The 13,252-nt window shown below is 44.1% G+C and overlaps 2 protein-coding genes across 2 annotated transcripts; one reads left to right on the forward strand and one right to left on the reverse strand.

Annotated features, from left to right (window-relative positions):
• The first annotated feature begins 342 nt into the window (after positions 1-342).
• Positions 343-2,440, forward strand: arl6ip6 (ADP-ribosylation factor-like 6 interacting protein 6). The gene is made up of 4 exons (XM_076723680.1): positions 343-1,161; positions 1,479-1,532; positions 1,634-1,757; positions 1,903-2,440. Exons 1-4 carry the CDS (start codon positions 885-887, stop codon positions 1,994-1,996), a joined length of 549 nt encoding a protein of 182 aa, XP_076579795.1. The 5' UTR covers positions 343-884; the 3' UTR covers positions 1,997-2,440.
• A 395-nt stretch (positions 2,441-2,835) lies between these two features.
• On the reverse strand, positions 2,836-13,134 carry slc19a2 (solute carrier family 19 member 2). The gene is made up of 6 exons (XM_076723679.1): positions 12,957-13,134; positions 6,331-6,888; positions 5,974-6,220; positions 5,638-5,830; positions 4,891-5,032; positions 2,836-4,805 (listed from the first exon to the last, which is right to left on the reverse strand). The coding sequence occupies exons 1-6, from the start codon at positions 13,095-13,097 to the stop codon at positions 4,641-4,643; spliced, it is 1,446 nt and encodes a 481-aa protein (XP_076579794.1). The 5' UTR covers positions 13,098-13,134; the 3' UTR covers positions 2,836-4,640.
• Positions 13,135-13,252: the final 118 nt, after the last annotated feature.

Raw genomic sequence — 13,252 nt, forward strand, 5'->3', positions numbered from 1 at the left:
ATTACAATTGCGAAACGCACTGCGAAGTGTCTGTCTCCAGTTCCATTGTCTCATTTTGCCTCTGATTATCCTGTAGATAATTAATTCCCCAAGTCTGGAGGTAATAAGACAGTTATATACTTAGTTAGATTTTTAAGAGTTATATTTTATATACTTTATATACTTAGTTATATTTTAGAATTGCTGTTATTCTATGTTTATTGTATATACAGTATGTTTATGAATGTTAAACCTGCTGCTGCAACAAAAGAATTTCCCAAATTGGGATCAATAAAGTAAAGTATAATATATATATATATTATTATTATTATTATTATTTTTTTTTTTTTTTTCTGATTGAAGGCGTGATGGCTGAAACTGTGGAGGAGGACGTGACAACACTGACGCGCGGTGCATCGTGCAGCTATGACGCGAGGTTGAAAGCTGGATCGCCCGAGGAAATCTGGAGGTTGACACCGGGAGAGGGATGCTCGATGCGGTCAGACAGGGTGACTGACGAGGGGAACCAGCAACTAAGCAAAACATTTTTGGCCCAGGAAAAGGTAGGAAATGGAAACATTTGGAAATGGAAATGGAACATTTCCTAATCTAAAAACTATTTGGGTTAATTGATCCCAGTAAATGTTTGACGCACACTGAACTACAAAGAGTGAAAGTCAAGCTGCACTGACGGAAAAGCCCGAGGGACAATTTTTTGTGCGGAAGTGCGACTGGAATAAGGCAAGAGGAGAAACTTACTGCAGCAGTTCCTGACACAACTCTAAAAGCGGCACTTTGCAGGTCTACACGTTTAACACGCACTGTCTAACTTATAAATGAGTCTGTAAATACAAGAGTTGTCCCATGTGAGGTGAACGAGTGTTTGTACATCCGAGTGCTTCGGAATGCCGAGGAGTGCGCCTGACGTGGACGCTTCAAGAGAAAGTTTCGGTCGCTCACACTGGTCGCAGGATACAACGTTAGAGCGGACAGAATCTCATTCTGTGAGCCCCGTGGTGACCAGCATGTCTGGGGAGGGACACGGTGGGAGTACGACGCGGCGGTTCACCTCCCGGAAAGGCCCCAAGCTGTGGTCCGTCGCCGTGTTATCAGCGCTGGCCTCTGCCGCCGCTGTGGCCGCTGTTGGCTGTTTCTGCGCTCTCATCTACCCGATACTCAGAGGTAAGCGCGCGCGTGAACGTGTGTGTGCGCGTGTGTCGCACGGGGTTCACAGCTCCTGTCTGGCAAATGAGCCAGAGGTGAGTCACCCATGTCCGGTTTGACCACATTTTTGACGACTACAGCACCGTCCAATTATACTAACAACACCCGGTGAGATAATGAACCAAACACAAATCCAATAACACTGTTTCAATCAGAAACAAACTATAAATTGTGGTAAAAATCCACTTTTACTGATGGTTTGACAGACGCAGATCAGCATGTAATGCTGCCATTGATTGTCAGCAGTGGTAACAGATTGATATTGACTGTTTCAGAGCTGCGGGCAGCGAGAGTGAGAGAGCAGGATGGGGCTGAATTGAGGATGCTGGGTGAGTATCAATGTCTGTTCATTTTACCCCATATTAGTATATATGTACTGTCTGGACTGTGAACACCAATTTAGATTAAGTGTGTGTCTGTGTGTGTGTAGGTTTCTGGAGTATCCTGGTGCTGTCAGCATTCGCAGGATGTATCTGCTGTGTCTTCTCATGGACTCTCACCTACCTTGACTCGCATCAGCCTGGCATGGGGTTACCAACACTGGCCCACTTCAGGTAACACACCAGGTTGCAGCAGCACATGACACAAGTGTCTGTCTCATGGTAAATATGAGGAAAAAAAACACCCAGTAACAGATGCGGGGGATGACGTCAGTGTGTTAAAAACAGGAATCTCTGTGTGTGCTTCCTTTCTTGCCAGACATGCATCTAGCCATGGTTTCCACATGGGCTACGGTGTTGCCGTCCTTAATGGCGTCATGGCCATGCTCACCATCATCTGGTGCCTCACCTGATGCACACAACCCCAGTAGAAATGCTGAGGTGCACAAGCATCTGATATTAGGCAGTGACCAGCGATGACCAACGTCACCTGTTTCACCGGCGGTGTGAAGGATTGTGGTTGTCGACACTGGTAGTAACAAGAAATGACCTTATGTTGGTATCGGACAATCAAGGTTGATAGTATTTACACACTTTGTTGTGTGATGAGGGACTGTCCAGTATATCTACAAACATGCGAACTGAGGTCTGGCTTCAACTTTGATGGAAGGTTTTATGTTCCAATACAGAACTAACAACAGAGAAATTAAAAAATGTCAGTTCAGGATGATGTCAACTTTACAATTATCCTCCCAGAAGCATGTGTATTCTGGGCTGTTTGTGATCCAAACTCTGCTTACACTTGTACTGTCACACTTTGTACTTTTTATGTCAGAATAAAATGATATTGCCACCAGAATAGCAAGGAATTTTTCTATTATGTATTCTGTATGTATTTGAGAGGCTGACAAAAGATACACTTAACACTAAATACACTAAATCTTACCATTGGGACTGAATGTCCAAGAGGAGGTGAGGCTTCTTTATTTAAATGTCCTTTTATCCTTGTTGCATCACCAGGTCAACATTTTCATTTGTTCAGTTCGGTTTATGACCAAATACATGAGGAACTAATGACATCGATTCATGTCAGCCTCTGCTGTACTTTGTGTACAGTGCTAATTAGCAAACGCTGGCATGTTACGTGCTAGCAAGCGGCAAGTTTAAGGGTCGCAGTTAAGCTATATCTGTGCACGTGCATCAGCTGACATTTAGAATTGCTTTATATTTATTCAAGTTATTGCAAGTTGGCTGATTGATTGGGGAAAACAAGATAAGGTAATCCTTTATTGATCCCAGAGCAGGTAAATTTGCAGTGGTGCATCAGCAAAGGAGATAGTGCAATAGGAAAAAGCATCAGGAAAAAAAAAAAAAAAAAACATTTATTCACAAATAGTCATGAAAACAAACATGGATCACACATTTGTCAGTACTACTCTCCCATAAATGTGCTGGGTCATTCCCTGTGTAGACCCTGGGTGGCACGATGACACTGGCCTTTATTCTGGATTGTCATTGTGCTGCAGAGCAAATAAAGTATTACTCATATAAGAGCTACCGTTGATAGTGATGACAGTGCTGGATGAACAATTTTCCATCTTGATATTAAGCGACACTGACAGGAAGCTGGCATTGCACCGAGCTGATTCTTACAGTATTTCTTTTCAGTGTGAATACACGACTACCTAGAACGCTCTGCTCAATATGTCATTTGTAGAAAAGTAAATAGGCATTATAAAAATATGGCGCTTTACAAACTTTGCCTAACATTCACTCATTCACAACACAGATGGCAGCAGGGTACCGTGCAAGGTGCTGGCCCACCGTCAATTTGGGTTCAGCATCTTGCCCAAAGCTCCACTGTTGTCCAAAAAAACTGCTGCACTGGGTGACATGTTGCTTCATTACCAAGAACATGCACCCTGCAGTTTATTTAGACTCAGTCCTCCATGCACTGTCCTGCTGCCCCAAACGCTCAATATTTCCCAAATGTCGATGAATCCACCTCAAAATAGTCCTCAACAAATGGGCTTTGAGAATGAGCCACAGCCAGCGTAGGCAAGTGAGAAAGGATTGAGAGATGGACTATTGGTGGTTTTGGTCTTTTCATCGGATTTGCTGACAACAAGAAACTTATCCCTGGAAAAAAAAAAAAAAACATTTTTGACCTTTTTAAGGCACTTTGTCCAAACCCAGAACAGATCATTTAGCCGTAATGACCATCTTCTTACAGCTATGAGCAGCCTAAAAACAGCAAAGATGAGGCGCAAGTGAACAATGTAACATTTCAAGTTTCAACAGCAACAGTGTTCATTAAAGACAGATAATGATGAACCTGACACGAATAATCCCGACCAGCGCTGATAGTACCACTACCGCTACGAATGACAACTGCAGGAAGAAATAATACATCGAAAAAAAAAATCGTTTTTTTTTTTTTGGCTGGTGTCAAATGTAACACAGACGTAGCAGTGTTAATAAGGTACCAATGCTGATGTTGAGCTTTTTACATCAGTCTAAGGCATCAACTTTAATCAGCTGGGAAACATTTGTACAATTCTATGGCCTACATATGAGAAGTTTCATCTGCGATCCTCAATTCGCTCATTGTTTGTTTTTTTTGTTTTTTTTTTATTAAACGCTGCACATTTTCTGTGCAGTTCAGTCTCAGTGCCCTTCAGTCTGTAAACACTGTCTGTCCTCCTCTACAGCTCCGTTCCACACGTTTTATTGATTTAATTTAACCTATATTTAACCAGGTGAGTCACGAAGGACTAACTAATATTTACAACAGCAGCCTGGCACTGTGTGCTGGATATACACGTCTAACATATTGGCCATAACTAGAATATAAGGATAATATGTCAGGGCTGAGCGTCTGTCAGCTTGCTCTGGAGTTCTTCTGCCACACAGTAACCAAAATAGCATTTTAATAAGTGCAGTTTTAGCCTCTACCTCCTTCTGTGTCACTTTCTACTTTGTGTGGAGACCCTGTGTTCACTCAACTTTGCCGATTTAATATGTGAGACGTTGATCGATATCTGTCATTATGTGCTATCAGCGGGAGCTGGCAGCACCGGCTGGAGCAGAGTCTGACTCAGTTTCTTCTGGGCTGCTGGCCAGGACCTCCTGCTTGGAGCGCCTCCTGGAGGCCAACTTGCAAAGCCCGGCGAGGAGGAAGACCAAAGAGATGACGGCAAAGTATCCCCCATAGATGAAGAACTGAGGGAAGCAGACAACACATTGTCAATCAAATGTACACTGTGGGAGGTCTGCTGTCACGGCAGGGCTTGTTGTCATTCCTCACCTGAGTGAAGACGTCGAGGCCGAGGCCAGCCGAGTCCACCACCACCACGGTGAGCAGGGACTGCAGCAGCAGAGCCATGAAGGTGTTCACTCCGAACACCAGGGCGTAGCGCTGCATGTTGAGACTGGCCGCGATCTGGTATCTGATGGGTCAGAGGGCAGGCAAAATGAAGGTTTAGATCTACAGCACAGCAATACAGTGACACAGCAGTTTGGCAATGGACAGCAAGAGGGAAGTGGAAATAACTCAAGTATAAACAGATCCGGAAAGAAAAACACAGAGGAAGAACATAATCCCTAAAAACTCCAACAACCCTGTTTGTTTAAGATCATATTAGGTTATTATTGGGGCGGTGATTCAACAGTGTTCCCACACTTTTCAAACCAGGACATATTTAGATACCTGGAGCTGAATGTGCTTCCTCTGATTAGCAGTTGGGTTAGTTTATTCTAGCAGTGAGACCAACCCCTTGATGTTTAGACATGATAGACAATGGTTGCTGCAATCTGGACTACAGTTCACCTTCGCTTCTCTTCCTTCCCCTTTCTCTTTGACTGGATCTGTCTCTAAAATACGTGTTATAAGAGCGTGCTCTGTCCTGAATGTGCCCTTCCTCAAACACAGAAACAGTTACAGTTAAGACTATTTCACATTTACATTTCCAACACTTTCCAGTCTCACATGATTCTAAATGAAGCTGCGCTGATGAGCAAGAAGAAAAAAGTCGTGTTGCCTCTTTGTGCTTACGTGGCCACAGTGATGAGCAGCATGTATGTGGCTCTGAAGATGACGTATGAGCTGTAGCACACCCAGATGTTCTTCAGTGTGTCCATGACAAACACGCACACGGCCATCAGCAGGGAGAGGATGCACAGTGCCAGCTCGCCCCACAGAGCCCAGCACACAGGCAGGTAGCCCACCAGCAGAGCTGCCAGAGCACCTGTGGAGAGAGGGAAATCTATCTTATCAGTCAAGAAAGCACAGCATCAAATCCAAAAAACGTCCCCAAAAATAAGAAGGCCGTCACATTTCTGTGAAAACGCAGGTAACGTAACACCTGAAACACCCCTGTGGCTTCCTCACCCAGCAGTGTGGACAGCGTCTCTACGTAGCCATTGTAGATTTCATAGTCATGGGACGGACGGATGTTCTCCCACAGTGCTTGAGCGTAGTTGATGACCTGGAAGTAGCCGCAGGTAGCCAGAGCCCACCACAGCGACCACGCCAGCAGAGGGCGAGATCTGTAGCACTGCAGGAAGTCACGAAACAGCATCTTCAACACGTCCACAAGACCACTGCTGCGGCTTCCTGCCTCTGTGGACTTGGATGTCTGCGTGGAGGTGAGATATGACAAAGCAACTGAGCACATTTCTTTATAAAAACACACATTTTAAGAGATTAATACTTATCATGACCTGAAGGAGCCAAAGTGTCACCCACCACGGAGGCGTCCTGAGTGTTCAGAGGCACTTTGCTCTCTGAATCCTCGGCCTTCTCCAGCAGTGCTGCGCTGTTGCTCTGTGGCCTCTCCTTTGCTACTCCCGGACTGTGAAAGAACAAGCTCCTCTTGGGCATGGGAAGCAACCAGGGAGCAACAAAGGCCACGCTGGCCGACGACAGGGTGATGATGACAAGGTGGATCAGCTCGACTTTGGCCACGGAGAGCAGGAGCTGACCGATCAGACATCCAGCAGCGGATCCAAACAGGGTGATGCTGCGGCAGTAGCCTGTCACTCTCTGGTAGTGTGCCGGCTCCACCACGCTATAGATGTAGGAGTAGTAGGCCACCTCCGAGGCTGTGGCCAGCCCGAAGAAGAACTCCAGGAGCTGCATGGCCAGCAGGCCCTGCACCTTCAGCAGCATAACATAGGTGACAACCAAACTGGTGGCCTGTAGGACCAATACAGGCTTGTAACAGAGGTAGTCAGTGGCCAGGAAGATGGGGAACAGCAACACCAGGTAGGAATACGTCCATATTGGATAGATCTCATTGACAACCTGGAGATAAAGATGGACAGCAAAAGGATTTAAATTCCATTTAATTCACATTTAGTTTATTTAGTGTCCAGACTTGTTTCCATTTGAAAACTGTTGACAGGTTTATTCCCTTGCAGCCCTGTCCAACTGATAGTACCATTATATTACTTCTGGCTGCTCTTGAACGGAGCATTTTTGGCAGCAGGGACTCCAGGAGATGGAGATCCCACCTCTCCAAGGCTCTGCGCCAGGGGCCGGTGGTGGAGCCAACATTAACAATTCTGTCAGGTATTAAGGGGCAACGTGACAGATTTAAAGACTACTTTCAGTAATATTTTCCACAGTGCTGTCAGTACAAGGCATCTGTTAAGCTTTTATAGTCTTAATGTGATCCTTCAGGGTCTTCAGAGTCTGACCTGCTATGAGACTTGCAGGTCTGCTGATCACTGGTTGAGTCGGAACCTTCATTGTATGCGGCTTTCACTGTAAAATGATGTCACGGATGGGTATGTAAATGACCTGCTCATAGGGATTAACCCTGTGACTTGTTGTTATGAAGGTGTTTCTGGTGTATCTGAGCTTTTTGAAAGTTTATGGACAGATTACCAACTCTAAATTACAACTAATCTCCACAGCCTGTGCTTGGGTCTGCTGGCATTCAGTTCACTGAGCAGTAAAGAACCGGATCAGCTGCAACCATAGATTTTGCACTTAATCAGCTGTGATGGAATGTAATAGGGGCAATAATCTGGAAACACCCATTTTCCCCATACTTATCCAGACCTGGAAATGGCTAAAATCGAATCCCATGCTTTTCCATTTCACACAGGGACCCCGATTATATCTATGTGCACAACCACAGTGACCCAAATACGTTTTCCTGTGGCACAACATAAAGGCATGGGGCAATTTGAGGCAAAAACAGACTTATCACTGCTTCTCTTTTCGAAAGGTTTTTTTTTCCAGGCCAGCTTACAATTTGATGGAGGTGATTATTTTCGGATTAACCAGAAATTCCAAAGGATTTGACCATTTTTCAAGAGGGATTACTCTGTCTGTACTGTATGTATGGGCCTGTTGTTGGAGATAGCCCTACAAAACAAAAGAACTAAGCCATTACAAGACATGCAGTCCTGTTATTATGAGGCAATCCTCCACATATAAACAGCATTTTCTACAGGCGAGGTTGCTATAATGCCAGAAATATGGAACTTAACTGTTTGTTTAATGTAAAAATAAATTTAAATTGTCACATTAAGTGTACGTCAGCACAACCAACTTCATGTAAACCAGTGAGCATCTCCTGAAATTTTCTGCTAAGAAAAGCTGGACAGGTAAAGAAATGGAGACAAAGACCAGTGCAGAGGCAGGGAAAAGTGAAAGTGTGTGAACGCACTCCAACTCTGACACAAGCAGCTCTAGCGGTGGCGTAACAAGAGAAAAAGGCAACATGAACATCACCACTTAAGTTTGTGTGCTAAGAAATAGCTAACATGGTGAGACGTAAACAGCCACTTCATCAAAATTAAACTCATTTTCTTAATCACAGTGTCCGTGAAGGCATCTCCCCATGCACCTGGATTTTGACGTCGACTTGAGATCCATCAACAGCTCCAGTGTGTCTGTACCTAAACCAAAAAATTTTCATTGCAAATCCAAAAGTTTTGCTTGCTGTTGAGCTGAATCTCATGTCCAATGAGGGCAGGACTTACACCAAAAATATAAAACACGTCTCTATTGGCTCCACGCTGTCATCTCCTGACTTCCTGTTGCTACTATTTGGAAACTATAAAAGAAGGAAGGGTCATTACATCATATCACCAACATTCTAGTGTTCTGTTTACTCACCATGGCAAATTAAAAACAAAAAAGAGTTGCATGGGAACCGTCCCTTGAAAACACAGAGTTTAGGATATATAATTAAGCAGTATCACACTAGAAGGAGTGCTGTTGTGCTGAATATCAGCACTGGTGTGATTCGGTTGTAGGCACGAGGCAGTGGGCCTTTTATGCAAAAGTTCTACAAGCGCATTTTATTAGTTAACAGTAATAAGCGACAAGAGATTATGATTTCTTGGTTTATTTAATCATTTATTTGGCTCCGCCAGCACAAATAGTTCCACAACTGGAAGGGAGACAAGGCTGCTGCCAGGCAACACATCAACATTTCCTACACACAAGCTTGTATTACCGTTACTTTGTATTATTTACATTTGTCTGAATCTTTCCATTTATTGTGCCACCACTGAAATAAGAGTCTGCTGACAGATGCTTCGGTGGCACGATGTGTGTTTCTGGTGAGTTAACAGCTCCATCAGACAGCAAGTTGCTCCATCGTTTCCGGCTCTCCATAGATGGTCTCCAGTAACTTTTTAGCAAGCTTTCAGACCTGTGATACAAGTTTAGATATGTATTTTATGTTCTGCGACACATTATCTATGAATCAAAGTCGACATTGTAGTTTTAAAGCATCTCACCTATGCCCACTCACTGCCATGATCTCCCTCGCCTCGAGTCCTGCATCAGACGGTTTCTGTATGGCAGTGGCTCTCAGGCTGTGGTTGGTGTAAGACGTGTGTGTCCCTGCCTCCCTGGTTTACTCCCAGGGGAACGGCGGTATACCAGAAGCTGCCTGTCGCCACTGTTACCCTCCTCGGCTGCAGATGCAGGGTCTTTGCATCACGCGGAATTTTATTTAGGTATCTTTTGAGCGACGCTACCGGGCCGAGCGCATTTCCTCGCTCCTCATACATAGCGCCCCTCCGGTTTGATGTACTGATGTAACGTTAATTAACGGTTATTAGAACACCTGTACAGCGGAGTGATAATGTCAGTAAATAACCACATTAAGGAGTGGTTCTGGCCCTTCACCACGACGCTGACTGCGCCAAGAGCATGCATTCATGCACTACACGGTCACATAATGACGCTTCCTTCTTCGATAGTTTCCTTGTTTCTACCGGGTCTGTCATGTCATTTTCCTGCTTCTTGCCAGTTTCTTTTCAGGATGCAAGATTTTACTGCAGATAAATGTCAACGACGTGCAGAGAATTGTTGACACACCTTCACCTGTACCCACCAGCAAATGGGAGAAAGGTAAACTTATTGTTTTTCTTTTGCTTGACTGAAACTCAGATGATCTCCTGTGTGTGCATTTGTAATGTTTTTTTTTTCTCTCTCAGCATTCAAGACCAAGACACAGGTGTAGTGCGCGTGAGGGAGTTATGTTGAGCTATGGTCTTCATTCATTTAGTATGAAAATAAAATAATTCATATCAATCTGCAAGAAAAGTATGTATTTCACTAGGGTAGTAAAAACAGTTCTAAAGATGAAGATATGCCCTCTTATTTACTCATAAAATTCGCACAATGTTATCAAAGCAGAATTTTTTCCTGACAGAATTAATACAAAGTCAACGGACCACAAAAGAACTAGTTTTTTGTTTAACTTCCTTTTTCCTACAGGTGGGGCTGAAGAACAAAACCCCTGTTGTGCAAGTGCGTCATAGCTGCACGTGTGGCTGGATCGGTGTTGTGCAACCATTGTCTCGCTCTCTTGTTCCAGTCAACACATCACTCGCCATTTGCTTTAATATTCCTGTAAAAAAAATAATCTGATTATGGACCCTATTTTCCTATGTTTTCATGTTTGAGCAACTAAAGGGGACAACAATTAGAGATAGAGCTTTGTTAGCGCTCTGTTTTGTTTAACCAGAAACAGCTGCGATATCGCTCTCGCCAAAGCCACAGGACTCCACTTACAGAAACATGAAAACACTTAAAACACACTAAAACTCACCAAAACCTCGGCTCATTTTTCCACTGTTCCAACAACCAGCACCAACTCTGGTTTGGTTGAAATAAACCCTTAATTCACCGAATCAGAGAAGCAAGAGAGAGGGCGAACATCAGAGAAGCAACTGGGGAAAACTGCGTGCAGAGCCTGACAACCCTACAGTATACAAAGGCATCAATGGAGAGATACGCCTGTCCTTAGTGCTGCAGATCTATAAGGACTTCTCCCCTGTTGCTGCACCATGGCTATCAGCTCTATCACTGTCTGCCTACAGACTGCAACCATCTCCATGCAGTTTTTTTTTTCTGAACATCATCAGCTCCATTTGAAACTCTCTCAGGGTCACTCGGGACATGGCTTGCAAAATAGAGGGCGCAACTAGGAGGCAAAGTTCTTGTGCAGCTTGGCATAAACTCAGGAGGCTTAGACTTAACCATCTTAAACTTTGGGAAATATGCCATATTAAACAGAGCTTTGTAACAGGATTTTCCAAAAGGGACTTTGAAATGGAAGCAGATGCCATTCAGGACTAATGCTAGATCAAGAGTGGGGTTTGTAATCCACCTTGCCACTGCCATGGTTTGGCTTATCTCCAGATGGGGCTGTCTTCGACCCACCAGAGAATCCTGAATTTTGAAATGAAACATCCAAACTTGAAGAGCGATGTGGACTATCTGTGCCTTAAAATGCAAAAAAAACGGCAAACTCTAGCTAAAGCAGCTACATGCACATTACTGGCAGGTGCAAGGTCAGCTTTCATCACCTTGCTGATGTGGGACTTTACTTTTTTGTGGCCAATACAATGTAACCATCTCATGCTGGTGCCGTGCCAGTAAGAAGTGAAGTCTGGTTTGGGAGTGTCAACAGCTGGTCCAATGGTGTTAGGACACATCCAGGGTAGGGCATGCGCCAGTTTATGCCAGGATGTTAAAAAGCTGATGTAATTCCTGCTCGTTTTCAGCAACTTGCACAGAGGCTGCTGCACAGTCAATGAATTGCTCATTCTCACGTATGTGGTGCAGTATTCCAGTCTCCTTTTCAAGCGGTGTAATTCTCTCAGTCAGCCGCTAACACATTTTGCCATCCTGATCCCAGGTTTGCAGACTCAGACAGAGCAAAAAGGCTTGTGCTGCTTCGAGGTCACGCTCGTACAGTACTGAAGAAGTAATAAACGTGATGAAAAATATCTGCTTTGGGCAGAAAAAAGCAATATCAGCAAAAGAATGTCAGCAAAGCAGGGGAGCATCTGCTCTGTAGGAGAGCAAGAAGCAGAACAAAGATTCATATTGGTCAACAGATGACCCAGGTACAGGTGTGTTGATGAACAGGGTTATGGCCCAGTAACATTTTCTTTGACGCTCCCTCAAATGAGCAAAGTACAGGGTCTCCGCAACATCAAGCACTGACATTTGGTTTCCTTTAGATGGAGAGACAGGTCGTGACCTTTGCCAAGGACAAGGTCATCTGCTAAGAAGCCCTTATCAACCATGACAGCCTCATCAGGGGACAGGAGACGGATGATACCCGACTGCCTGAAAGCTCTCTTCGGCACTCAGAGCCGTCACAGATTATAAAAACACAAGAATCACCTTTATTGCCCAGATATGTGCACACATACGAGGAATGTGACTCATTTTTTTCATTGCTCTCAGTCTACTTACACAGGAATGGATAGCTATGAACAAGGCCAACAAAGCTGAGCAAATAAAAGGTAAAGAGTGGACCATTATGCACACAAGTATGAGAAAAAAAAATAGGTGTATTTAAACATATACGTATATCATGAATTACCTATATTAAAGTCACGTGTTTCTATAAGTTGTAAACAATACAAATAGTGCAAAGAAATAGATATTGAATGGATTTACATGTAGTTATGTCAAGTATATGCACGTGTACGCGTCTGAATAGTGTTCATGACGTTACAGCGATTGTGACACAGACAGTGCATGATGAAAAGGACATGTTAAAATCGGTGTGCATTTTAAACTGTAAAAATCTAATTAATGATGTAACGCCACAGTTGTTAAACGGGGACCGTCACTGACTGACTGACTGACACTCACGCTGCATGGCTGATGTAAGCGTTCTTCACAGTAACATAACGTTATTAATTAAGACGCACACAGTTCTGCTGCCGCTAAGGAAATTCAGAAATTTGTGTAGAGGAGACAGAATTATAATTCTGCCCGAATATTTATTAACGTTCTGTCAAAAGTTAAAATGTGACGCAAGGTCTTATCAGCAGTCACGCTAACTTCTCAGTAGCCTTTAGCCCGGCAAGCTAACTCACCTGAGTCTCTGTCAGGTTCTTGTCCGGTCCCATGAGATAGGCGGTGAGGAAAGGCTCCGACGGTCGGAGGTTGGAAAAGAAGCCATACACACAGAGCAGAAGAGTCGGGTAGACCAAAGGCATGTTGGACTCACACAGCATGACCTCCACATACCGTTTACTGACAGTGTTCTGCTTCTTCTCTGGTGGAGGGGATGTTAATAACCGGCGTTCAACAGAAAGCGTTTAGGTACCCTACCGCCACCAGCTGGTCAAAATGTGGAACTGCAGTACAGGGCAGGAAAAACTATTACTGT

This window comes from Chaetodon auriga, chromosome 23, assembly GCF_051107435.1.
Source record: "Chaetodon auriga isolate fChaAug3 chromosome 23, fChaAug3.hap1, whole genome shotgun sequence".
Lineage (NCBI taxonomy): Eukaryota > Metazoa > Chordata > Actinopteri > Chaetodontiformes > Chaetodontidae > Chaetodon > Chaetodon auriga.